The following is a 24,056-nucleotide window of genomic DNA, read 5'->3' on the forward strand; positions in this document are numbered from 1 at the left end:
ATTCTTTGATCAGATCACAAGTCGAATTGATAACGGTAACTGTGTTGACATAAATACTTAGATATGTTAGTTTTACTTAGATTAGTTTCTTTGGGGGAGAGAACGGTCTTGTTGGTCTGTGTTTGTACAGCGCCTGGCACAATGGGGTCCTGCTCTGTGACTGGGGGATCCAAGATGCTACCATACTGTAAACAGTAAATAATAATGTACTTGGATTTCTGTAGGGCATCAGTGCTGCACAATGTTCTGATGAAAAAGTAGCATAATGCTGAATCGTTATGGGACCTAATCCATGGGATAAAAACTGGCTAACTGATAGAGCTCAACATGGAACGGTTAGTGGGAAATCGTCATCCCAGAAGGTGTTTCTAGGCAGGGTTCCTCAGAGATCTGTTCTTGGGCCAATGCGGTTCCATATCTTTATCAGTGATCTGCAAGGAAATATGCAGTCATTGCTGGTAAAGTTTGCAGATGACGCAGACTAGTGGGGAGATAAACCCTGCTGGGGTTCACTTTGACTAGCTCCATTGAGGTGAGCTCCGCTCTGGATCCTTTTCTCCAGGATTTTGCATCGAGTTCATTAGGCCGGTGTAAAAAACACCTTTTCTGAAGTGAAGCCATAGTCACAGCCTCTCAGTTTAGATCCAGCAGGGCATCTGCTCTGTGTAGGGCCTTTATCATTGGGATTACAAAGCTACTGTGCACAGCACTCAAGGAGCTCTAGCATGACGCATGTCTGGCAGCACCGATTACCCAGCAGATAGCTTATCTGGGGAGTTAACCTCCCCCACCAGCACAGCCTCTGGTTTCAGAACTGCGTCATTTCCATCCTTTCTACCCAATGGGGGCTGGGTGACCAGCACCCATGGCACTCTCCTTGGATCTTCCTTCCCTCAGAGAAGGGAGCCTCTCGCTCTTTGGGATTCAGTTCCAGTTCCCTGGCACAATCAACACCACGTCCCACTCCTCCCCTCTCCAGCCCTTTTTAACTCCTTTATCTTCTCTGCTCAGCTGTGCAAACCATCCCGCCAGATCGTGGTCCTCTGCCCAAGGCCACAGTCTCCTTCATTTATTAAACATCCTTCCTCCAGTGGATTGTTTCCCTGCTCTTTGCATGTCTGCCCAGCACATGGACACCCCCTCCAGCTCCATCTGCTCCAGCAGGACTTGATCTTCTGCCCTAGTTTATATACAGCACCACGTGCTGCAGCAGAGATAAGGGTGGTGACAGGGCTGGGCTAGCAGGGGGCTGCGGGTCGGGAGTGAGGGGCACTGGCAGTGTTGGGGGTGGGGCTCAGGACTGGACTAGCCGGATGCAAAGACAGTTCGAGCCCATTGAGGGCCCAGAGCAGGAATATTCCCCCTCCCCAACACACAACTGTGACGAAGTGAGACCGTTCTTAATGTTTCTTCTGAATACTGTGTGGGTGCCTCAGTTTCCCCTATGCATTTCTTAAGTCTCAAGTGTGCATTAATGGCTGACAAATGGCCGGGGCCCTTCACCCTGCAAAGGAATAGCTAAAAGTAAACAAAGAGATCAGGTGACCTCCTGGCCCGGGAAAGAGACAAAGGCCAGAAAGGAGGGGCTTGGTGGGGGGGGTTCAGTTTGGAGCTGGCTGGGGATGAGGAGTGAGGGCAGACGTGGGTTGTCTGCCTCACTGGGCCCCAGAATGGACCCAGCAGAGGGGTCCCATTCGCTGGACCTACAAACTCTGTTTTAGACTGTGTTCCTGTCATCGAATAAACCTCTGTTTTACTGGCTGGTGAGAGGCACATCCGACTGCAAAGTGGGGGTGCAGGACCCTGTGGCTTCCCCAGGACCCTGCCTGGGTGGACTCGCTGTGGGAAGCGCACGGAGGGGCATATGGTGAATGCTCCAAGGAGAGACCCAGGAGGTGAAGCCATGTGAGCTTCTTGCCCTGAAGACAGTCTGCTCCGAGGGAGAGGAGGCTCCCCAAAGTCCTGACTGGCTTTATGGGGCGCAGTTCCAGTGCATCGCCTGGCGACTCCATGACAACATCACACACTAATAAACTTGTTATCCAGTCCACATTCAATGAAATGAACAGTATTGGAAAGAAATACTGGCCTTCATTAAAAGCGACGTCGCCAGCCCTTTTTCGATGCAAAGTCGCCAATCACGTCATTGCACAATGGTTGTCTTTCGAAAGTGTTTCTCAGCTTGGGGGTCGCGACCCTCAGGGAGCTCGTGGGACGGGTTTAGGCAGGGTCGCAAGTGGAGGGCCTACGTTAGGAGGTGGAAAGCAGGGCCATTGCCCTGGGCCCCTCTGGCTGGGGCTGAAGCATGTAACTTAGCTTCGCTGGGCTGTATTTTCAGATCTTTTTGAAAACCGTTTTTAAAATGAGTAAAACACTAACCCAGGCAAGTGTTTATAACAATAACATTAATGAAAAGCGAATGAGCTGCCAATTGCTAGGTCTCCTTATGCCCAGCACGGGCACTGGTAGGCTGGGTGGCAGGTCAGGAGTCAGATGAGTCACTGGCCAGGCAGCGCCTGATTCTTTCTCCCCTGCAGCCACAGAGAAGCGAGTTGCTGGAGAGGAACAGGGTGTGGGCGAGGGATGGCCCCTCCCAGGAAATCTGATTTTAAACTCCTGCAGTTTAAGGTTTTGCAGTAGAGGCTGACGACTCCCTCGGTGAGTAACTTTGTTCCTTCCGTTTGTTGCAGGCCTCGTTAGGCAAGGGGAAACCTTCCAGTTGTGGTGCAGTAATTGAGTGTGAGGGGGTAACCCCTTCTTGTGCGCGGCTGGGACCCAAGCAGGGGATCAGGGCTGGCTTATCCGAGCAGTCCCTGTCTGGAGGGACTTGAGTTGCCAGTTCGGGCTGGCTGTATTCCTGGAGGTTTCGTCCCATGACATAATCCGGGGGGGCTGGCAGCACTAGGCGGGATGGGACGTCAGTCCCCGGACAGTTCTACCCTGCCGAGGGTGCTGAGGCTGCCGGCAAGGGGGCCAGCTGCAGGGACGCGCCCGGGTTTGGGGGCAGTTGGCCTGGCTTGCAATGAGGGCAGGATCCATCACTGCCAGGGGGGCACTGTCAGGCAGGCGGCTCGGCCAGCCCCAAGCAGGGCTTGGCCAGGGCTCTGGGGCTTGGCCCCCCCATTGTCAGCAATGCAGCGCTTTGCACTGCAGGCCAGGCTGCCCCACCTCATCAGATGAGCGGGGATTTAGTGATGAGCCTGGCATCTGCACCCTTAAGGTGGCTGCAGGCAGCTGTAGGCAGCCACTAGCTCCCAGGCTGTACAGCATGGGGCTGGGCATAAAGCCAAGGGCCCCAGGTTCAAATCCAGATCAGGAGGGACCCAATGGGTTGGCAGGGATCAGCTGGGCCATGCAGAGGGCACCAGGTGGCAGAGGTGCTGGTGGGAGGGGGTGTGGGGAGCTGATTCTCGGGCTGTCAGACGGCCCTTCTCAGCAGGATGTGTGCTGAGGAGGCAGATGGCTGGGAGATAAACAAGCCTTCAGAGCGGAGCTGGGTAGTGGCCCCCCAAGGGCAGCTGGGGCTGGCAGGGAAGCGGGTGAGAAACGCAATGCATGATTGACCACAGTGGGCTGTGAAGTAACAGGGAGTGTGAAAGGATGTCAGACCCCCCAGGGAATAACACACAGCACACCCAGCCCTACTTCACCATGGCCAGTGCTGGGGGGGAGGGGGCGGGGCTGCTTTCTCTGGGCCAGCACCCACCCTGACAGGGGGGTCCTTGCACCCACACGCCTGGCCCCATCTCCTCCTTCCTCTGCCTGGCTGGGGATGACTCAGCAGCAGCCAAACCAGTTCTGTTACCTTCTCAGTGTCCAGGCCAGGAGGGGCCTGTGGTCCCCAGCCCAGCCAAAGGGCAGGAGCCCTCACCCGCCAGCATGGTGGGCATCTCCTGGCCAGGGAGCCAGGCTGTGCCGGGCCCTAATGCTAACCAGCTCCTCTCTCTCCCCAGGGCCCTGACACCATGTACACAGCGATCCCCAAAAGGTACCAAGCCAGTCTCCCCAACCTCATTCCCTGGATTTACCTTTAACTTCTGCCCCACACCCCTCCTCACTTGGATTTTCCACAACCCCTCCCTGTCCCCTGGAGTTACCCCCAGCCCCTCCCCCATACCCATCCCAATCTGGATTTACCCCTATCTTGCCCCTACCACCCTCAGCCCCTCCACCCCTCTCCGGATTCACCCCAGCCTCTTTTCACTCCGGCAGCGGCTCCCCTTTTGATGCCTCGGTGAACCAGCCGGGCCTGCACATCTGGCGGGTGGAGAAGATGAAGCCGGTCCCAGTGCCGGCAGAGTCCAAGGGCATCTTCTACTCGGGGGACTCCTACCTGGTCCTGCACAATGGGCCGGAGGAGCAAGCCAACCTGCACATCTGGATCGGTAAGGGCCGGCTCTCTGGCATGGAAGTCCGGGCTCCCGGCCAGCCCTGTGGGGTGAGGCAGCCTGGAGGGGGGAAGCGGGGTGCTGGCGCCATGACCGAGTTGAGGCTGCTGGCACCCTGGGCCATGCCTGCCCCACTGAGGGAGATTTGCCCCCTCATGAGCTGGGGCAAGGTTCCCCTGACAGCGCCGGTGAGCTGGCGTCCCTAGCTGAGACCTGGGGCTTCCCCGCCCCTTCCTCACACACTGTAGGGGACAGCGCCCTGGCCGGCAGAGACCAGGGTCTGAGCTCTGAGACAGGGCCTGGAGCTGCCCTTCTGGGCTAGCAGGGGTGTGAGAGCCCAGCCAGGGCCAAGCAAGGGGCCCTATGCTCGGGCTCTGCTCCCTGCCCTAACCGCACTCCCTGGCATGGCACTGCCAGCCCCCTTCCCCCGGGGGCTCCCATTATGGGGTGAGGAGACTTCAGGCTCCTTGGGCTCTCTGCTGAGCACATCAGCCTGGGCCCCCTGGCCACCCTGTAGGGCTCCCCAGCCCACAGCGCAGCCCGTCCTGGTGCCACGGGGCACCGTCAGGGTAGCCAATGTTCTAATGGCAGAAAACCGAACACCCCTGCCCTGCCCCGAGGCCCCGCCCCTTCTCTGAGGCCCCGCCCCCGCTCCCGCTTACTCCGTCGCTCACTCTCGCCCACCTTCACTCACTCCCTCGTTTTCACCAGGCTGGGGCAGGGGTTTGGGGTGGCGGGAGGAGGTTTGGGGTGTGGGCTCCAGGTGGTGCTGACCTCAGGTGGCTCCCGGGAAGCAGCAACATGTCCCTCCAGCTCCTAGACAGAGTGGCAGCAAGGGAGCTCTGCATGCTGCCCCCAGCCCTGCAACTCCCATTGGCTGTAGTTCCTGGCCAATGGGAACTGCGGAGCTGGTGCTTGGGGCGGGAGCAGCACAAGGAGCCTCCCTGGTCGTCCCACTAGGTAGGGAGCCGGCCAGCCCCACACCAACCAGACTTTTAACAGCCTGGTCAGCAGTGCTGACCACAGCCACCAAGGTCCCTTTTCGACTGGGTGTTCTGGCCAAAAACTGGACACCTGGCAAACCTTAGCACGGGCCGAGACCGGGCCCCCTGCTAGCCTGGTGGCAGCTCAGCCGTTGCTCTTCCTCCCCCACCGCGCCCAGGCCAGAGCTCCTCGCGGGATGAGCAGGGGGCCTGCGCCGTGCTCTCCACCCACCTTAACACCCTGCTGGGCGAGCGGCCCATCCAGCACCGCGAGGTGCAGGGCAACGAGTCTGATGTCTTCATGGAGTACTTCCCCCGCGGCATCAAGTACCAGGTACCGGGGAGGGGCCCGCCTCAGATCCCCAACTGTTCCCCAGCCCTGGCCTGACCTGTCTGACCCCCCCACAACCCCGGCCTGCCCTGTCTCACCCCCCACCCCAGCTCCAGCCTGACCCGTCTGACCCCTCCCCAACCCCCAACCCTGGCCTGACCTGTCTGACCCCTCACCATCACCCCAGGCCTGCCCTGCTTCCCTCCCTTGACCCCTCAACCTGTTCCCTTTGCCACGGGTCAGCCCCTGCCTCCCCTCCTCCCCACCCCAATCCTGACCTGCTCCATCTGCCACCCCCCCAGCTAGTCCCCATGCTCCCTGCCCGGCTGGCGCTCAGGGCCCCTCTCTGTCTCTGCCCCTCAGGAGGGCGGTGTGGAGTCCGCCTTTCAAAAAACCCAGTCCAGCCAGGGCTCCGGGCCCATCCGCAAACTCTACCAAGTGAAGGGCAAGAAAAACATCCGGGCCACCGAACGGGAGCTGAGCTGGGCCAGCTACAACACCGAGGACTGCTTCATCCTGGACCTGGGCGATGTAAGACCGCACCGGGGGCAGGGGCATGGGCGGACACAGGCCTGGCTGTGCATGGTGGCATATGTCTGTATTCACAGCCAGGTGTATTGGCCAGGGCGTGTGGTGGGTGCATTAGCACCCAGGGGTGGAGGGTGATCAGCCAGGGTGAGTGGAGGCTGCATTAGCACCCAGGAGTGGAGGGGGGGTCAGCCAGAGTGAGTGGAAGGTGCATTAGCACCCAGGAGTGGAGGGGGGTCAGCCAAGGTGAGTGGAGGGTGTATTAGCACCCAGGGACGGAGGGGGGTCAGCAAGGGTGAGTGGAGGGTGCATTAGCATCCAGGGACGGAGGGGGGTCAGCGAGGGTGAGTGGAGGGTGTATTAGCACCCGGGATGGAGGGGGGTCAGCGAGGGTGAGTGGAGGGTGCATTAGCACCCAGGGCTGGGGATGGACTGGCCAGTGTGCGGGGGCTGGGTGTGCATGGGGCAGATGGGCAGAGGGACTGGCAGATGGTGTCGTTGGCATTGCTAGGTGGGTAGCGGGGAGGTTGGCAGGTGGGGGGTGAGGTAGGGAGGCTGGGCGCTGGCGGGCAGGTGGATTTCCATGCGTGCCCCTCTCTCCTCTCAGACCATCTACACATGGTGTGGGGAGACATCCAACATCCTGGAGCGCAACAAGGCCCGAGACCTGGCACTGGCCATCCGGGACAGCGAGCGGCAGGGCAAGGCCCGGGTGGAGATCGTGTCCGATGGGGAGGAGCCGCCTGAGATGATCCAGGTCTGGCCAGGCAGGGTTGGCGGGGCCCTTGTTGCTCTGGTGGATCCAGGGAAGGCTCAGGGCATGGGGGTGGGGCTGGGATTGGGGAGGGGGCAGAGGGTGAAGCCCTGCTTGGGGGCAGAGGGGACAGGCTGGAGATGGGGGGTGGTGGCGCTGGGCTCTGACAGATTTCCCCTTTCTCTAGGTGCTGGGTCCCAAGCCCGCTCTGAGGCAGGGCAGCCCCGAGGAGGACGTCACGGCGGATCAGAAGAACGCAGGGGCAGCTGCTCTCTATAAGGCAAAGTCTTCCCCCACCCCATCTTCAGAGCTCTCGTGCCATCATGGGCAGGGCACCCCGCCATGGCCTGGGCACAGCGGGGCACCAGGGCTGGGGCTGAAGTGGGGAGGGTCTGGGGCTGCAGGCTGTGGGGATGGGGACTAAGAGCTGTAGGCTGGGGGCTGGGGAGCAGGGCTGAGGCTGTGGGGGTGGAGGCTATGGTGCAGGCTGGGGGCTGGGGAACAGGGCTGAGTGCTGAGTGGGGGCTGTGGAGCAGGGCTAGGGCTGTAGGCTGAGGAACAGGGCTGGGGGCTTCAGGCTGGGGGGGCGTGGTGCAGGCTGAGGGCTGGGAAGGAGCTGGGGCTGCAGGCTGGGAGGGGGTGTGAGGACTAGGAGCTGCAGGCTGGGGGGGCCGTGGAGCTGGGTGAGGGGCTGTGGAGCAGGGGGCTGGGCTCCCTGTGGTGGGATCAGCAGCATAGGGGGGCGGGCACTGAAGGGATCCACCTCTCCTTGTCCCTGGCAGGTATCGGACGCGACAGGGAAGATGAACCTAACCAAGGTGTCCGGGAGCAGCCCCTTCAGCCAGGGCCTGCTCTGCACCGACGACTGCTTCGTCCTGGACAACGGCCAGTGTGGCAAGATCTACGTGTGGAAAGGTAACGGCGCCCAGGCACGGGCCCTCCTGCAGGGGGCCAGTTGGCTCTGCGGGGGGGCAGAGACGCACAGCCTGAGTGGTAACAGTGAGCCTCATCTGGGGGTTGCCCCAGCTCCACCTCTCCTCCCATTCACCCCACCCCCCTTCCCACCTGCCATGCCCCCAGCCCCACCTCGCCTTCCCCTTTGCAGAACACCCCTGTGGCAAGCAGCAGCAGCAGCTTTCAGTGTACACACAGCTGGCTTTAATGCACTGCGGCAGGGGGCACCAAGCAGGGGAGCACCCAGCAGCCTGCAGGGCAGAGCATGGGTGCGGCTGCGGGAGCTTACTCAGCCGTCCCGTCCCCCTCATAGGGATCCAGGTGGTTGAACCCCTTGCGAGTCAGTCTCTTGCGGGTTCCGCTGTCTCTAGGAAGGGTTGGGCCGGGATTTCCCCTGCCATCCTGCCCATGAGCTCCCCACTTAGCCCTCATCCACCCTCCTCCCCCATTGACCCATCTTTCCTCCCCAGGCCCCGGAGGTCTGAAAGCCCCTCTCCATGTCTCGGGGGCTCCGATGGGTAGGAATTCCCCAGAACAGGGCAGGAGACTTCCTGCTTTCTTCCCATCCCCAGGCCTAGTGCCCTGCTTATTCCTCACCACCCCCCTCGGGGAGCAGACTTCACACCAGACGGGCCACACAAGGGCATTTCCCGCTCTCTCTGTGCCCCAAGCTGCCCCCGTGGCTGGCGGGGCTGATCCTCCTACTGGCCAGAGCTCATGGCCCAGTGGTGGGGGACGAATGGAGGCACCACAGCTGTGTTCTCACTGCCCGGCCATGCTGCCATCTTCCCCTGCCCTCTGCCTGCATGGGTGTTCCCCACTAGCAGCCCTCCACCCTCTTGGGCTTCCTGCTTCGGCTGAGCAACCCTGCTGCGGTTTGGGCCCCTGGGCTGAGTCCCCAGCAAGGAAGCCAGGGTGATCTGCACACAGGGATCCTGCCACCTGGCCTGGCCCTGCTCCCTCCCCCAGGAGCACCTTCCCAGCTGGCCTGTTCTTCTCCATCCCAGGCCCTTCCAGCTCCCTGCTGTCTGCATCTGCCCCACAGTCACTCTGCCCAGGGTTAGCACCCGATCCTGGGCACCTCCCCCAGTGCCAGAGGTGCTCAGCAGAGCACTCAGCCCTGTCCCTCCAGACTTGTGTCTGTGTGCGGGGGATCGGCTGCCCTGAGGCTTACCTCCCTCTCGCCCAGGTCGCAAAGCCAACCAGCAGGAACGGGAGGCAGCCCTGAAAGTGGCTGAGGATTTCATCTCCCGTATGAAGTACTCCCCAAAGACCCAGGTGAGTGAACGCTGGGCCCTGACGGGCTCCTGGGGGGTGGGGAAGGGAAATGGGGAGGTGATGGGGGGCTCCCTGCCAATAGAGTGACCAGATACCAAGTGTGAAAAATTGGGACAGAGTGGGGGGGGGGGCGGGTAATAGGTGTTTATATCAGAAAAAGCCCTGAATATGGGGACTGTCCCTATAAAATCAGGACATCTCTGGGCCTTTGCCTGGCTCTCCGCCCCGGCCTGTCTTCCTCCAACAGAGAGCACAGAGATGGTTCCCAGGGCCCTTCACCCCAAGGCAGATCTCTCCTCCCATGCAAGGGGAGTGTCTTTGGGACCCCACCATGCCCCCCACCTCATGATAGGAGCACAGGATTATCCCCACCTCACCAGTCTCTGTCCCCCTGTCGGCTGCAGGTGGAGATCCTGCCCCAGGGCCGTGAGAGTCCCCTCTTCAAGCAGTTCTTCGCAAGCTGGAAGTGAACCCGGTGCCTGCCCCGAGGCTGCCCAGCACAGCTTTGTCTCCAGGCCTGCCCTCCGCTCTGTAGCCACCAGGCATCTCATTAAATGACCTGTGCAGGGACCCATCTGCCTCCTCCCTTTGACCGGGGCAGCCATGGCCTTTGCTCTGCCCTCATGTGGAGGTGGAGAGAGATTTGGAAGGGCAGGGTCCAGAAACAGGCATGGTGCCATTTTCCCCCTCAGCTTCGGCACCAAGCAGCGATGGCAGATCCTGGTCTCCGGCAGCATGTGCGCCAGTCCAGACCTGAGACGCGACAGCCATCCACGGGGAGGGACATGGGGAACGAGGGTCACCAAGCAAGGGATCAGATGGCCGGGGGCATCTCGCAGGCACCAACGCTGAAGGAGCTAACGTAGCATCTCCTGGCTGGGCAGAGGTTGAGCAGGGTTTGGCCACCGCATGCCAGAGAGATCCTGCAAGGTGGGGACTGCGGGAGGCCACGGCCGCTCAGCAGATCCAGGCTAAGGCAGGGGATGGAGAGAGGGGCCAGGCCCTCAGGAGCTCATGTGGGAGTTGGGACAGGATTTAGCGGAGTCCAGCTACATTCTGTTGGTGTGGGAGGCTGCCCGGGGCTGGAGCCAGCAACCGGAGGCCATAGGGCTCCGTGCTCTAGAGCTGCCCCTTGCAGCCTGGGGGCCTGTCTCTGAACAGGGCCAGTGCCAGATGCTTCAAAGCGGGGAGCCTTGCTATGGGGTCAGGGACTCATAGCCTGGGGCACAAGCCTGGTTCTAACAGAAGTGCTTGCTCGAGGCTGCTCCCTCTCTGGGCCTCACATGGCTGTGGCCAGCCTTACCTCTGCCCCCAGGCCAGAAGGCAGCCCTGGGGACGTGGACAAGGGTGTGAATGCACTAGCCCAGCAGGGCTCGGGCCGAGCAAGAGAAGCACTGAGCCGATACAGTCCCCAGGGCCCCTTCAACCTGCCACCCCACAGGAGGGCCAGGGGCAGGAAATCCTCTCTGGGCAGCAGGGTAAATGGCTGGGTCTCATCCCAAGGGCGGGTGGCAGTGACTGCTCGGGGCTCCTGGGTCATTTGGGCACAGTGGGGCTGTTTGCCCAGCGCTGCAGTGGGGCCAGCGGCTTCATGGGACTCGGAGAAGGCCCCAGAGGAAGCGGGAGGGAAGGGAGGAGGGGGCTAGCAGTGCTCGCGGGGCAGGGACTTTCTCTCGCTGTCGGGGGGACATAGGCCCTGGGTACTGACTGCCACCACCAGAGCACAGGGCTGGCTGGGAGCTGGCAGGGCGTGGGGCAGGAACAGGCCACAGGCCCCGGGGCACCTGGCATATAATTTAGCTTCCTGGTCTGCATGCTAAGATGGAGTGGAGCATCTGCCCCTCCCCTCCACACCTGGCCCTCCCCCCCCCATGTCAGCACTGGGGGGACCTGAGGCAAGATAGGGTGTAGAGGGGAGGAGCTGGGGCGATCGTCAGAGAGTTGGGGGGATCAGGAAGATGGGGACACAAGTTGAGGGGACAGCGCTGGGGTAATGGAGGGGGAAGTCAGGGTGACAAAGAGCTGGTGCCCCGCGGCAGGAGCTGGTATCATAGCAAATGGATCACGGACGGCCCATCACCCAGCCCTCTGCACTGGGTGCGGCTGACACCCGCAGGACACAGGGCCATTACACTGAGGCCAGGCCCTGGCTAGCACTGGCCCAGCCGAGCGCCCTCCCGCCCAGCCATGGAGGGTTGGAGGCTGTTAATGCTTGTCCCTTTCCCTGAGCGAGTGGAGGTGGCCTATGCTCCTGACCCAGCAGGCGGGTAGCGAGCACAGGACAGGCTGGCCAAGCCCATCCCGGCCACTCACCCGGGGACCCATCCCATGCCGCTGCCCACATACAGAGCACCGTGGGTTGTCCCTTGGAAAGCCCTGACTCGCAGGTATTCAGGTTGCCCAGGCCTCAAACCTCTGCAGATTCCCTGCACGGGTACCCAGCCTGCAGGGCCAACCCTTCTGGGATGAGGGGTCCCCCATCAGCACACTGGCCTGGCCTGCTGCCTCCAGGGTTAGTCTGCAGGGCGTGGGCAGCCCCAGCTGGCAGCCTAGCCAAGCCCCCGCAGCAGCAGCAGCGCTGCCAGTGTCCAGCCAAGCGCGGCACGGGGGGCCGAGCTGGGGCACACGCAACGCTCCACCTCCAGCGGGGGGCCCCGCCAGTCCGGCTGCAACTTGGGTCCCGTGGGGGGGCTGGTGGGGGCACTCAGCGGTGGGTAGAGCTCCCCAGTGCAGTCTAGCCAGTCCCTGGCAATGGAGCGAGGGTAACCGATCTCCAGCTTGAGGCTGTGCCGCTCCAACTTCCAGTACTGCCTGCCCTTGAAGGCGTAGACCTCTCCTGTGGGCAGATAGGCATCACAAGCACATCAGGGCTTTGCGAGCGGCTAAAGGCTAGCGGAGAGGGCACAAGGGGTCCCCTTTAACATGCAGGAACTGGGGGGGGGGGTGGAGACAGAGCAGGAAGTCTCTACAGGGCACAGAGGTGTACCTTTACCGGGGGGGGGGGAGGGGAAACAGAGCGACAGGTTGGAGAGTCTCCATGGGACACAGGAGGGTCCCCTTTCACACGCAGGAACTGAGGGGCTGAATCACCACGAGGCAAGGGGCCGGAGCGAGGTGGGCGACTCACCATCACTCCCACTCAGCATGTCGTCCATGGGGGTGGGGAGCTGCCCCCCGAGCGCGGTGTGGGTGGGAGACCCCTCGTCCATGCGCCCTGTGGCCTCATCATAGGACCACTGCAGCCCGCCCTTGAAGAAGTAAGTTTTCCGGTCGTGAGGCCACGAGAAGGCAGCGTCCACTCCCCCCTGGGGCAGGCCGAAGTCCGTGATGGGGCGTGGATACCCCTCCTCTACACCGTTGTCCTTAAACACCCAGTAGAGGGGCCCTGGGGGAGAGAGGGGGGCAGTGAGCGGGTGCCAGACAGCCTGGCGCTGAAGGGAGCAGCCAGAGCACAAGAGACAGCGGGGGGACCCGCCCCATTCCCCTGCAGAGGCCTCTCTGCTCAGCTTTGAACCCCAGAGAAGATGAGATGCAGGGGGATCATTTGTGGTGGTCTTGCAGCCCCATTCAAGGGTACCCAGCGTGGACTGCTAGGGGGTGGCATGGCCTGCAAGGGCGGCATGAAGGTGTGTTCCACCCCCAGGGTGCAGGACGGCTCCTTGCCATGCCCCGTCTGGCCCTGCTGCTCTTGCTGCCCCGTGCCCCCGGCTCTCACCGCTGAAGAAGAGGATCCGATGGTCCGTGTGCCTCTCGTAAACAGTGTCCACTTTGCCCAGGCTGCGGGGCAGGCCTCGCCAGAAAGCCGCGCTTAGGGCGGGGCGCAGGGAGGTGAGGTGCCGGCCGTGGGTCAGACGCCAGAAGTACTGACCTGTTTTGGGTCAGTACAGAGAGGGGGACAGACAGGAGGTTAGTGGCTGCCCCCTGTGCCCAGCGGCATCAGTCCGGGAGAGCGGATGCCACAGCTAGGCCCCCCATTCAAGGAAAGCCCCTGGCAGTGCAGCGCTGAGGGACCCAGGTGAGAGCTGGGCCCCGGGCTGGGCATGGTTTGGCCAGGCATGGCCAGCGCCCAGAGCGGAATCTGGCGCAGCCCCTTGAGCGCGGGTGTTGCATGGGGGCAGCTGCAGGGCTGCTAGGGTGGCTGAGCAGAGCCTCTCAGCCAGGGACAGACTCAGCCCCCTGCCCCCCTCCCAGTCGGTTGCCCCTCGGGAAAAGCCTCTCCCAAGCCAGGGGGACTAGGAGGAGGGGCCACCCCCTGGAGCTGAGACACATCTGCCTACATCTGGGAGCTGGGGAAGGTCTGGGGCATGGAGATGGCACAGGACTGCCAGGCGTATGGGGCTATTGGCACAGCAACCAGGCCAGGGGCCCCATGGGGCGAGGGCTGGGGGCCCCCAAGAGAACAGGGAGGGAAGGGGCGGGTCTGGCAGCACGGGCAGGGACACGAGAAACTCCACCCTGTCTCTCCACACTCGCCGGGATGCCCTCCTCACAGCACTCCATCCACATCCCACCCAGGCAGCGCCACCCCCCAGCCTTGGAGCGTGCCCCCTGCTGGAGGTTGTGCCGCTACAGGCCCAGCCCTCAGCTTTCACATGGGGAGCTGCCCCCTGCCACAGGGCGAAGAGGCAGCTGGTCCTACAGATGTTGGGGTCCCCTTCCCCCCATGGGACAGAGGGAGCCGGCCGGCCCTACACGGAGTGAAATGGGCCGACCCCCCACATGCAGGGACAGACCTTTGAAAAAGAAGGTTTCCCCGCGGATCTGGGCGACAGCATCAATGCTGGAGGAGCAGCGATCCGGGAACTCCTCCGACCTGCCACGGAAGCGGGGAGCGCATCAGCAGCACACAGTTGGCTCCCCTCCTGACCTCCCATGGTGCCCAGGGGCTGGCAGAAACCTCTGCCCGCAGGCAGAGCCATGGAAATACTCTCAGCCTGGCAGAGAGCCTGGGGCTGAGACTGTACCTGCGTCCGACGGGACCCCGCACATGCTCTGCACCTTGCTAGCCCTACTCCCACCTGACAGCATGACTACAAACCCCACTGGTGACTAGGTTTGCCAGACAGAGTCAGATCCAAGGTCCATCTAGCCCAGTGTCCTGAGGTGCAGGAATCCCGCAGTTGCAGGTGGGGGACAATCTGTCCCCCACTTTAGGTCTCCAGTAGTTAGAGATGGGCATGTATATGAGGCCTTCCAAAAATGTTATAATCCTTAACTGTGACAACTCTTGAGAGTCCAGTTTATCCACAGAAACACCCAGTCCCTGCTGGATTCCAGCTGACTTCTTGGCCTCACTGACTTCTTGTGGCAATGAGTTCCACAGGCTCATCACACTGTGAAAGCATTTTTCCCCGCAGCAGTGCTGAATTCCCCACCTTTCAATTCCGCTGAACGTCCCCCTGCTCTAGGACAGGGGTGGCCAACCTGAGCCTGACAAGGAACCAGAATTTACCAGTGTACATTGCCAAAGAGCCACAGTAATATGTCAGCAGCCCCCCATAAGCCCCCCCACCCCGCTCCCAGCGCCTCCCATCCACAGGCAGCCCTGCCTCCCGATCAGCTGTTTCGAGATGTGCAAGAGGCTAGAGGAGGGGGAGGGAGAGGAGCAAGGGGCGGGAAGGGGGGAGTAGGGGCTGGGCCCATGGCAGAGCCAGGGGTTGAGCAGTGAGCACCCTCCCAGCACATTGGAAAGTTGGCGCCTGTAGCTCCAGCCCCGGAGTCGGTGCCTATACAAGGAGCCGCATGTTAACTTCTGAAGAGCCACATGTGGCTCCTGAGCCCCAGGTTGGGCCCCCTGCTCCATGAGAACAGACGCCCTTGCTCCTCCTCCTCTAAACCAGCTGTGATTTTAGGTGCATTTATCCTGCCCTCTCTTATTCATCCCTTTCTATGGGAGACCTCCCCCATCGTTTCAGTCCCACTTGAGAGGAGAACATCTCCAGCCCTGGATCCTTTTCCTGACGCCGCTCTGAACTCCTCTGAGATGGGTGCCCAGGTCCCTTTCCCAAGAGGGTGCTTTTAACCCAGGACCCTGCTAGGTGTCTGTGGCACATGTCGACACGGACTTTCATTTGCCAGAGTGCTGTCCATTCACCTGGCTCTGGATTCGGCCAGGGGCCGCTCAGCAGACAGGCCTGGAACCAGGGGTTCCCCGGTTCTGAATGAACTGGAGACACCACGGAACCTGCTAGCTGACCCCTGGGGATCCCAGCCGGGCCAGGGGGCATTGATGCTCCTTGGGTCTGAGTGCAGGATGGGGAGGGGAAAGGGATGGTCTTAGCTCACCTCAAGGCAGGGAAGTCGTGGGGCAGGGATGGCGGGTCCGGGAGCAGCGACGATGCCTCTGGCTTCTCTGTGGAATGCAGAACACGGCTCCCTGGATGCGGGTGAAAGCATGTGACCATCAGCCTCCTCACAATCCAGCCACCACATCCTGCAGCAAGCCAGCTCTCAGCCCCACACAACAAGCTGTGGGTCAACACAGCCTCTCTGGGCAGCAGCCACTCCGAGCCCCACCCCGACAGCTGCTTTATCCACAATGGGGCCATGAGATGGCAGTGCACCCCAAAAATGAGCTCCGAGTTCAGCTCATTCAGCGCTAGCTGGCTGACACTGAGCACTGGCTTGCTCAGTGCATGGGACACAGCCTTGCCAGATTGGCCATCCCACCACTGCTAGTCCTCTTTCAGAGACCTGTTTGCAACAGCTGGGCACAGAATCCAGGCTCTGGCTTGGAGAACGTCCCGGAGACACAGCCTGGCATTAGAGCCAGGCAGAGAGGGCTCCCACCCCAGTCCCGCCCCGCCAGGCCATACCATAGAGCCTCTGGATGTCCACGCAGTCATCAGCCTGCAGCTGGTACTGCAGCGGGTCGCCCACCGGGCCCTGGTAATACGGGCGCATGATGGAGCGCTTGGAGGGCGAGTGCGCCAGGCCCAGGCTGTGACCAAACTCGTGCACGGCCACAGCAAAGAGATCTGTCCCGTAGTCATCTGCAAGGGGTGACGGGGGAGTGAGGAGCCTGGCATTAGTGAGGGGAGAGGCAGGCAGTCTCTGCCCGGACAGGGAGCTCCCTCCGTCCCAGGGCCCACCTGGAGAGCGGAAGGTCCAGTCCTCGTCGCTGTCGAAGTGCACGTGGCCGGCGCGCTGGGGATCCCTGGGGAAGAAGGCATGGGCCACCATGCCCCCCGGCCCGTCAAAGGGGTAGCCGTCCTGGTGGTCCAGGTGCAGGAACTCCACTGAGATGTCAGCTCTGGGCCCGCCCACCTCGTGGAAGGTGAGCGGGGCGGCCTCACTCCACACCTTCAGCGCGTAGTGCATGAGAACACGGATGGTCTCCCGGCTGAGCCATGCCTCCCGCGGGTACGTCTTCACCCTGCGAGGCGGAGCACCAACAGAGGGACCCGTGGGGACTGGGGCCAGGTCCATGGTCAGGAAACAGGCAGAGCCACGAACCGACTGGGGGTGAGCAATCTGTGCCCCTCACTCTGACCCACAGCCCATGCTAGCCCAGCCCTGGGCTCCCCAACCCCCCAAGCTCCACCAGTGCCCCTCATTCCCAACCTGCAGCTCCTGCTAGCCCAGTCCTGGGCTCCCCACCCCAGCTCTGCCAGTTCCCCTCACTCCCAACCCACAGCCCCTGCTAGCTCAGTCCTGGGCTTCCCCCCCTTCCCCGCTCTGCCAGTGCCCTTCACTCCTGACCCACAACCCCTGCTAGCCCAGTCCTGGGCTCCCCACCCCTCAAGCTCTGCCAGTGCCTCTCACTCCCAGCCCACCCGATATCCCAGCCCTGGCACCATACACCCCCAGCACCCCTCACTCCTGACCCACAGCCCCTGCTAGCCCAGTCCTGGGCTCCCCAACTCCCTCAGCTTCGGGGTCAAGCTAAGCCCCTAATATAAGCAATGGCTCATGTGTCACTGTCTCCATTTTCCTGGGTCCATTTGGGTCTTTGGTATTTAATAGGGAAACCCCAGGGCTACAGCAAGGGGAATGTGGGGAAACCAGCGTGGATTCTTGCGGATCAAAGCCTTTGGTTTTCCAATCAGAGCTTCTACGGGCACTGCTGGGCAGGCCAGTCTGCATGTCTCCATGCGATACTGTATCGGTTGTCAGCTCCTGCCTGCGTGTCTAAACTCTCCGAGTCCCTTTGCATTGTCTCCCGGCTCCCCCAGTTCCCACTTCAGCATTACCTGCAACCTCCAGGTTCTGTTGTCACTGCTTGATCAGCCTGGTGCCTGCAATCCCCATGGGATCGCTGGTGACCAACCTGGTCACCCCGGCAGTGGTGCGTCAGCACCCCATAGTGTTACACTCTGACATTATTCCAGGGGAAGATCCTGCCCTACTACACTTGCCAGGGCCAAGGCTCCCCTCCGAGTGCTGACCTCAGCCTGGCTCTGCTTCGCTCACACAATCTGAGAGGGCTGTAACCAAGGGACGTGCGACCCCGGGTCCCCTCACGGTCTGCACAGCAAATCCGGTGAGCGCTGCCCCCGGGCGAGGCAGCACAGATATCTGACACACCTGTAGGGCCGGTTCTGCCACCTCCCATGCAGCCATGTCTTCAAAGGAGCTCACACCCCACAGCTCCCATTCAGGACAATGGAAAAGCCCCACCTTGACCCCAATAATGGGGGCTCCTGGGCACCAAGGAGTTTGGAAAATCTGATGCCAACTCCCTATGCTGCCGTTTGGCCATGGTACTTCTGTGGCCCCTGTGATGAAGTGGGGGATTTTCTTGTTTTTTTCAATGGTTTGTGTGCAGGGGGGGTGGGACTCAGTTTCCCTGGGTGTTACTGGTTTAACGAGGGGATGGGAGAGGGAGTTTGTTGTTACAGATGACCAGCGATGGAACTTGGGACCTTGGCCAATGGCCTGGAGAATGGATACCCCAGCGACTGGTGACCTGGTGCCTGGGAGGCCCAGCTCGGACACCACAGCCAGTTCTGGCCAGTGGGAGGACAATGGGCTGGGAAGAGAGGACCCTGGTGACCTGACCAGCCAGTTTCAGTCGGGGGGGAAGGGGCAGAGGACGGCTGAGAGGAGAGGAGGCCCAGGCGACCCTGTTTACCTGAACAGAAGACAATGGACAGGCGGGGTTTGGGGGCAGGGGATATCAGATGCCCAGCTGGGAAGCGGGGAGGCTCTGGGCTGGAGAGGGGGAGCAGGCAGAGCCCACCTGGATACAGGGGAGACTTGGATGTGCTGTGCTGAGGGAGGCCAGGCCTGAGGCCCTGAGAGTTTTCTGTGCTATGTTCAGATGCTCAATAAACCCTCCTGTGTTACACTGGCTAAGCGTCACTCCGGTCTAGAGAACAAGGTTGCATTATTCCCTCCGGGAGTGGAGGCCCTGGGGATCCAGAGCGAGGGGACTCCCTGAGTCACATGCTAAGGCTCAGAGAGGTGCAGCTGCAGGAGGTGGAAGGGCTTAACCCCAGGAGAGAGTGGACACTCGAGAAGGGCTGTCTCACTGAAGGGGGATATCCCAGGGACCGTTTGGGGCCAAGAGCAGGCACGACCTGGGAGTCCGTGACAGCCCCCATCACCGCAGCCTGTGAGCAATTCACATCTGTCAACGGATTTAGCCTCACAACACCCCTAGGGCTGTTACCCATACTGTGCAGGTGGGAAACTGAGGCACAGAGCAGCAAAGTGACCAGTCCAAGGTCTCACAGGGAGTCTGTGGCAGGGCAGGGAATTGAACCCAGGATGCCCAAGTCCCTGGCTCGTGCCCTCACCTCCCTCTCCATGTGTAGCCCTGCTCCAAACGGGGTTCTGCATAGGCCCAGGGTCCACCCCAGGCAGACTGCTGCAGGCCCAGGGCCTTGTGCTGCCTGCCCCTCAGAGGGAGCGGAGCTGTGGCAGGGTTCTGCAGACAAACCCTTGTTGTTCTCTGGTATGTGCCCTCAGTGCTCAGACGCCGATGCTTTGCTGCTTACCGGGCTCAGAGCTAGCGGGGTTTTCCTCTTGACGCATGGGTCAGTATTTTGCGCAGGGCAGCGATGTCGTTATTTGTTGAGTGGCAGCGCCTGGGAGCCCCGGTCATGAACCAGACCCACCCTGTGCCAGGCCCTCCACAAACACAGAACTAAAAGCCAAGGCAGCCCCTGCACCCAAGATCTGTTGGTCTCTCTACCTGCCAGATGATGTTCCTACCTCTTTTAGAGGACTCAGCCCCCAGGTTTGCTTTGTTCCAGCTGGCTTGTACCCCCTCCCACCTCCCCTCCCCGTTCTCAACTTCCCCCACACTAATTGCTAGTGAATGCAGTGGATTGATTAGCCAATTTTCTTTAACTCCAAAAAACACACTCGGCCTGGCTGCTTTATACACATTTTGTTCATGCTCCTTTCCCCATTCTCTAGCCACTGCTATTTGGGTATTTGTTACTTCTTAACTGTCCACTTTTCCTCTGGGTGTGGGTATCCAGGTATGTATCTTGTGTTAGAGGCAGATTTAAAACCCCCATTCAGGAGCTGAGCCTTTTGGAGCCCTTGTTAATTTCATTACCGGTATGTGAGAGTTTGGACAGCGCTGGATTAGGGCTAGGAGAGCAGGAGGGATTTATTTAGCCAATCCCCAATTAACACACTTTGCTCAGTGTGTCTCTGAGCAGTTTGGCCGGGTTACACCCCATGAGATGCAATGGCATTGACAGGGCTGCATTGGCTTTTGGGGAGCAGGTATCTGATGACTGCTAGGGCGGGTTGATACCTACTTCCAGGAGATGTTCCTCTTGGTCCAAGCCAGGCCTGCGCTCCGCCTGCCCCGACTTTTCCTCCTCTTCTGCCACAGCCTCCCATTCTTCCTCTCGGGCAGCTTTTCCGGGAGCACGTCAGGCAGCGAGCAGCGTGGCATCCGGATCAGCCCCAGTGTGGCATTGTCTGGGCAATGCAGAGGGAAATACAGGCGCATCACCGGCCGGCAGGTCAGAGTGCCGCCTGGGACACAGCAGTGCAGCGAGCTGTTAGTTCTCAGCTGGGGGTGAAGCGAGCCCTGCAGGCAGACTGCCTCTTGCAGAACAGCCTTGGGGGAAAGCCCACTCTGCACCCACCTGGACCCCCAGAGCCCCCGAAGGGGCACCATGTAGCTATGGCAGAGCCCTGGGCTGGTGTGAAGGGGAGCACTGGCTGGCTCACAAGTTGGGGCACAGGGGTCCTGCTGAGCCTGCTTTCCCTCCATGGATGGCATCTGGGCCGACAGAGCTGCATGGCAGGGGAGGGTTAAAGGAGCTGGAGTCTCCCCGCTGAGAAGTGGATCCCAAACCAGATAGATGGAATTCAGGGGTTCCTTTAGTAGAGCAGAGTGGGTAGCTGCTGGGGGCAGGGATGGGCTGCCGCAGAAGGTTGCCATGCAGATGGGAGCAGGTTGACAGACGCAGGAGGGGCTGGCGGAGACCAGCAGATGGACATGAGAGAACCAGGAGGGGAGCCCGTAGAGGGACAATGTGGGGTCCAGGTGCTGCCGGCACAGGCCAAGGCAGGGTGTAGTGTGGGTGATGGTTGGGCTGGAGTACTGCAGGTTGTCACAGGTGATGGGGGGCTTCAGGCAGGGATGACAGAGGGGGTGGAGGCTGCAGGCAGGTACAAAGGAGTGACTAGGGGCTGCAGGCAGGTGCTGGCTCTGCATACCTGGGATCCCAGTCTCAGGGATGCCCGCGAAGCGCTGCATCACGCGGATGGCGCTGGTCACCGCTTCCCAGGTCTGGAGCTGGCCGGTGATGGGATCGGCGGGGGGGAGGTAGCCATACTGCATCAGCCAGGCCTGGCAAGGGGCACAAACATGGGAGAGTGACACTGTTGCAAGCACCCAGCCCGCTCAGCTTCTTGGAGACACTGGCTCTGGTGTCCCACCTGAGACAGACTGGCTGAGCTGGGAACCCCAGAAACTTCTCCCCTCAGTGACCAACTCCCCTTCCCAGCTCAGGTTTGAATCTTGACTCAAGACAGCAATGCTCATTTGTCCACCCGTCACGTCCACGCTGAAGTGATGTGCCCAGGGCTGGGACAACAGGGGGCTGCGAGTCAGGACTGAGGGGCACCAGCAGAGCTGCAGGGGCAGGATGGGAGAGATCCTGTCCTTCACACCCGTTTCCTCCCCTATCACTCGGGTAGTTGGAGGTTGGGGAAGGTGGGGGGAAGCAGAGGGCAAGTGAACGTTATCAAGAGAACACATTAGGCCCCCCCAGCCCTACACATGGCTATGTGGGACTCACCACAACCTCCCCGCTCTCATCCACTGGGGTGGGCACAGGACGGGCACTGGTGGACAGTGCTAGCAGCAAGATCACCTGTGCCAAGACGGGGGATGGTGTCGTCTCTTGCCTGAACTCTGGGCGGCGCTGCTGCTCCATGGAGTGTTTGCCGGGTAGAGGCACTTCTCCAGCCTCCATGCACCTCCCACACCAGGCCTGGTCTGCAGGGCAGAGAGCTCTGATCTGCAACGGGGACTCCTTGAAGCTCCCAATCTCAGAAGCTTTATCTGGGCTGAGGAGCTGGAATTCCTGCTGCCTGGAGCCTCGGCATGTGCATCGGGATCCAGGGCACCGACATCTCTGCAACTACAACCTGGCCTCCGCTCCTGCGTCGGAGATGACACAGATAGATACAGCTGAGAGCCCTGCTCAGCCAGGGAGTGTCCAGGGACCATGCCTGAGCTCCAATGATATGAGATCGAGTGGGCAGCAAAGCCAGCCCTGGGGAACGCAGGGGTCAGGACCGGCTCCACATGGGATTTGCCCAGACCCGATGAGCCCGTGGAAGCAACAGGGCACTGGGACCCCAAACCGAGAGCGCAGCCAGGCACCACGACAGTGAGTGGCACCACAGCAGCCCAGCGGGGGGCTAGTGAGCTGGCACAGGTAGAATCGCCAGTCCGGGGCCATGCTGCACGTTGACAGCCAGGCCTGGGAGATGCCAAGTACGTGACAGCAGCCCACAGGGGCAGCTGCCACTGCAGAGGGCACCGGAGACTCCATAGGCCGGCACACGGGACACCCCACCTCTAGCGTCCCCAGCATGGTACTTGCCCATTTGGAGTGGGGAGAAACGGGGTGTAACTAGAACAGGTGCCACATTCCACCAGGGCCCCTCCCTACTGCCACCCATCTCTGAAAACTCCAGGACACTTTCCCCGAGCTGGGGACACCCCCCTCCAAGGCTGAGACACCTCCACAACTGGCCTTGCTTTCTACCCCCTTTTGACAGGAAGAAACCCCAAGCTTGTAATTGGGCAGGAAGATGGCTTGTCATCCCAGGACAGCCCCAATTCCTGCATTCAGCCTCCAGCCCACCAGGCCTGCATGCCCGGCTCCTGGCATACCCCACCACCCCACCCTGCAGTGTGGACCGAGTGATGTGCCGGGCATCCCAGATGCAGCAGGGCTGGGTTGTGTTGGTCCAGGAATGGGAGCTGGTCCCTCATTCCCAGGGAGCAGAGTGGGTGACTCAGGAGTGGGCACTCTCCCCTCGGAGTTGGTGCTGACCCCACTGCCACAGTGCTGGGCTAGGGGGCACGGGTGACTCATTAGGAATAATACATAGCGGTGGTGCTCTCCCCTCTGAGTCAGCACTGGCCCTAGTGCCCCCACACAGTGATGGGGGGTGCTGCACCATGGATGGGGGGGAGGTCCTTCAGCCTGGGAGTAGGGGCAGGGGTGCTTAGAGCCATTGATCCAAACTGTAAGCTCTGTATAGGATGGAAACCACTTCAAGGCAGGGGGTGTGGCAGCACCCCTAGTTCTGGCACCCCCACTTCCTGGTGCTGCAGAAACCTGTTTCCAAAACTGAAGTTCTGACACCTCCCCCGCTGCTGTGCATGGGGAAACGGCTGTGAGGCTCCACCCCAGACACAGCTGCATCTAAGGAAGGAAGGACATGTCGGGGTGTGGTCATTAGCTAACATGGCGGTTCTCAGGTTGGGGGCTTGCGGCTAGTTTTGTACTCTCAGCTGCTACGTCTCATGACAGACAGTCCTGTTGTAGGCCGGGCTGAGAGCAGGGCTGTGCCAGGCGCTGTACGGACATGCAACAAGAGATAGGGAGCAGGGTTACTCTGTCACTGCCATGGAGGGAGGGTCGTAGGCGGGACGCAGGGGGTATCGCTCTGCCGGGGTGGGGAAGGGGTTGCAGGGTCCCTCTGTGCCTGGGCATATGTCCTCCCCTGCTCGCCCCGCTGCCCTCCCCTTCCTCACTCACCTGGTCCCGAGGCTGCAGCCGGGCTCCCCCGGGGCGCCCCCGTGGGCAGGATCCCGCTCCGCTCGCTGCCTGCTGCGGTTACCCTTCCCCTATCGGCCAAGCCCCCCAGGCGCCTTCCCCGGAGCCGCGCCCCCAGCGCCTCGCCAAAGCGCCATGCGCCCGCGGGCGGCGTTTGGAACCGGTCCGCGCCCCGCTGCCAGGGGCTCGGCTTCCCCCTCTCAGCTCCGCTCCGGCTGGGATTGCCCCGGGCCGAGCCCGGTCTCTGCCCCAGCGCTGCGTCCCTCCCCGGGGCTGAGGCTCATCCCAGGATAGCCACTCGCCAGCGCGGGGGGACAGAGCTGCGGGGGAGGGCGAGGGCCGGCTAGGAGGAAGGGAGTGTCCGGGAACGGCTTAAAGGGACACTCCCCCCGTCTTCTCTCCGTGCGCCACCGCTCCCGGGCCTGGGGCTGCCCCCTAGCCCAAACCCGCTTCACACCCCACGGGGCCAGCCAGGGCGGGTCACCTGCTTTCAGCAGACCCCGAGCCAGGAGCCATCGTGTGCGCAAGTGTGTGCAGGATGGTGAGTGTGCAGGTGTGGGTACATCTGGATACTAGCCAGCAGGGCGAGGACGTGAAGACACAGCTGTCTAAACCCCCAGAAACCCA

The 24,056-nt window shown here is 61.4% G+C and overlaps 2 protein-coding genes across 5 annotated transcripts; one reads left to right on the forward strand and one right to left on the reverse strand.

The window, feature by feature from the left end:
• Positions 1-2,524: 2,524 nt before the first annotated feature.
• CAPG (capping actin protein, gelsolin like) lies at positions 2,525-9,786 on the forward strand. The gene is made up of 10 exons (XM_050937625.1): positions 2,525-2,658; positions 3,954-3,988; positions 4,213-4,385; positions 5,551-5,705; positions 6,066-6,233; positions 6,838-6,987; positions 7,172-7,264; positions 7,767-7,899; positions 9,128-9,216; positions 9,621-9,786. The coding sequence occupies exons 2-10, from the start codon at positions 3,966-3,968 to the stop codon at positions 9,684-9,686; spliced, it is 1,050 nt and encodes a 349-aa protein (XP_050793582.1). The 5' UTR covers positions 2,525-2,658; positions 3,954-3,965; the 3' UTR covers positions 9,687-9,786.
• Positions 9,787-9,881: 95 nt separating this feature from the next.
• Positions 9,882-23,468, reverse strand: LOC127043546 (matrix metalloproteinase-17-like). Of its 4 annotated transcripts, none has more exons than XM_050937469.1 (11): positions 23,412-23,468; positions 21,432-21,796; positions 20,848-20,980; positions 19,935-20,100; positions 16,308-16,591; positions 16,032-16,208; positions 15,502-15,592; positions 13,950-14,029; positions 12,932-13,084; positions 12,344-12,601; positions 9,882-12,052 (listed from the first exon to the last, which is right to left on the reverse strand). In XM_050937469.1, exons 2-11 carry the CDS (start codon positions 21,606-21,608, stop codon positions 11,766-11,768), a joined length of 1,806 nt encoding a protein of 601 aa, XP_050793426.1. In that variant the 5' UTR covers positions 21,609-21,796; positions 23,412-23,468; the 3' UTR covers positions 9,882-11,765. The 4 variants fall into 4 exon arrangements, with proteins under 4 accessions (XP_050793426.1, XP_050793425.1, XP_050793427.1 ...); XM_050937468.1 differs by lacking the exon at positions 23,412-23,468 and adding an exon at positions 22,949-23,010; XM_050937470.1 differs by lacking the exons at positions 20,848-20,980; positions 23,412-23,468 and having other exon boundaries at positions 21,432-21,520.
• Between the last annotated feature and the right edge of the window lie 588 nt (positions 23,469-24,056).

Source organism: Gopherus flavomarginatus, chromosome 2 (genome assembly GCF_025201925.1).
Source record: "Gopherus flavomarginatus isolate rGopFla2 chromosome 2, rGopFla2.mat.asm, whole genome shotgun sequence".
Classification (NCBI taxonomy): Eukaryota; Metazoa; Chordata; order Testudines; family Testudinidae; genus Gopherus; species Gopherus flavomarginatus.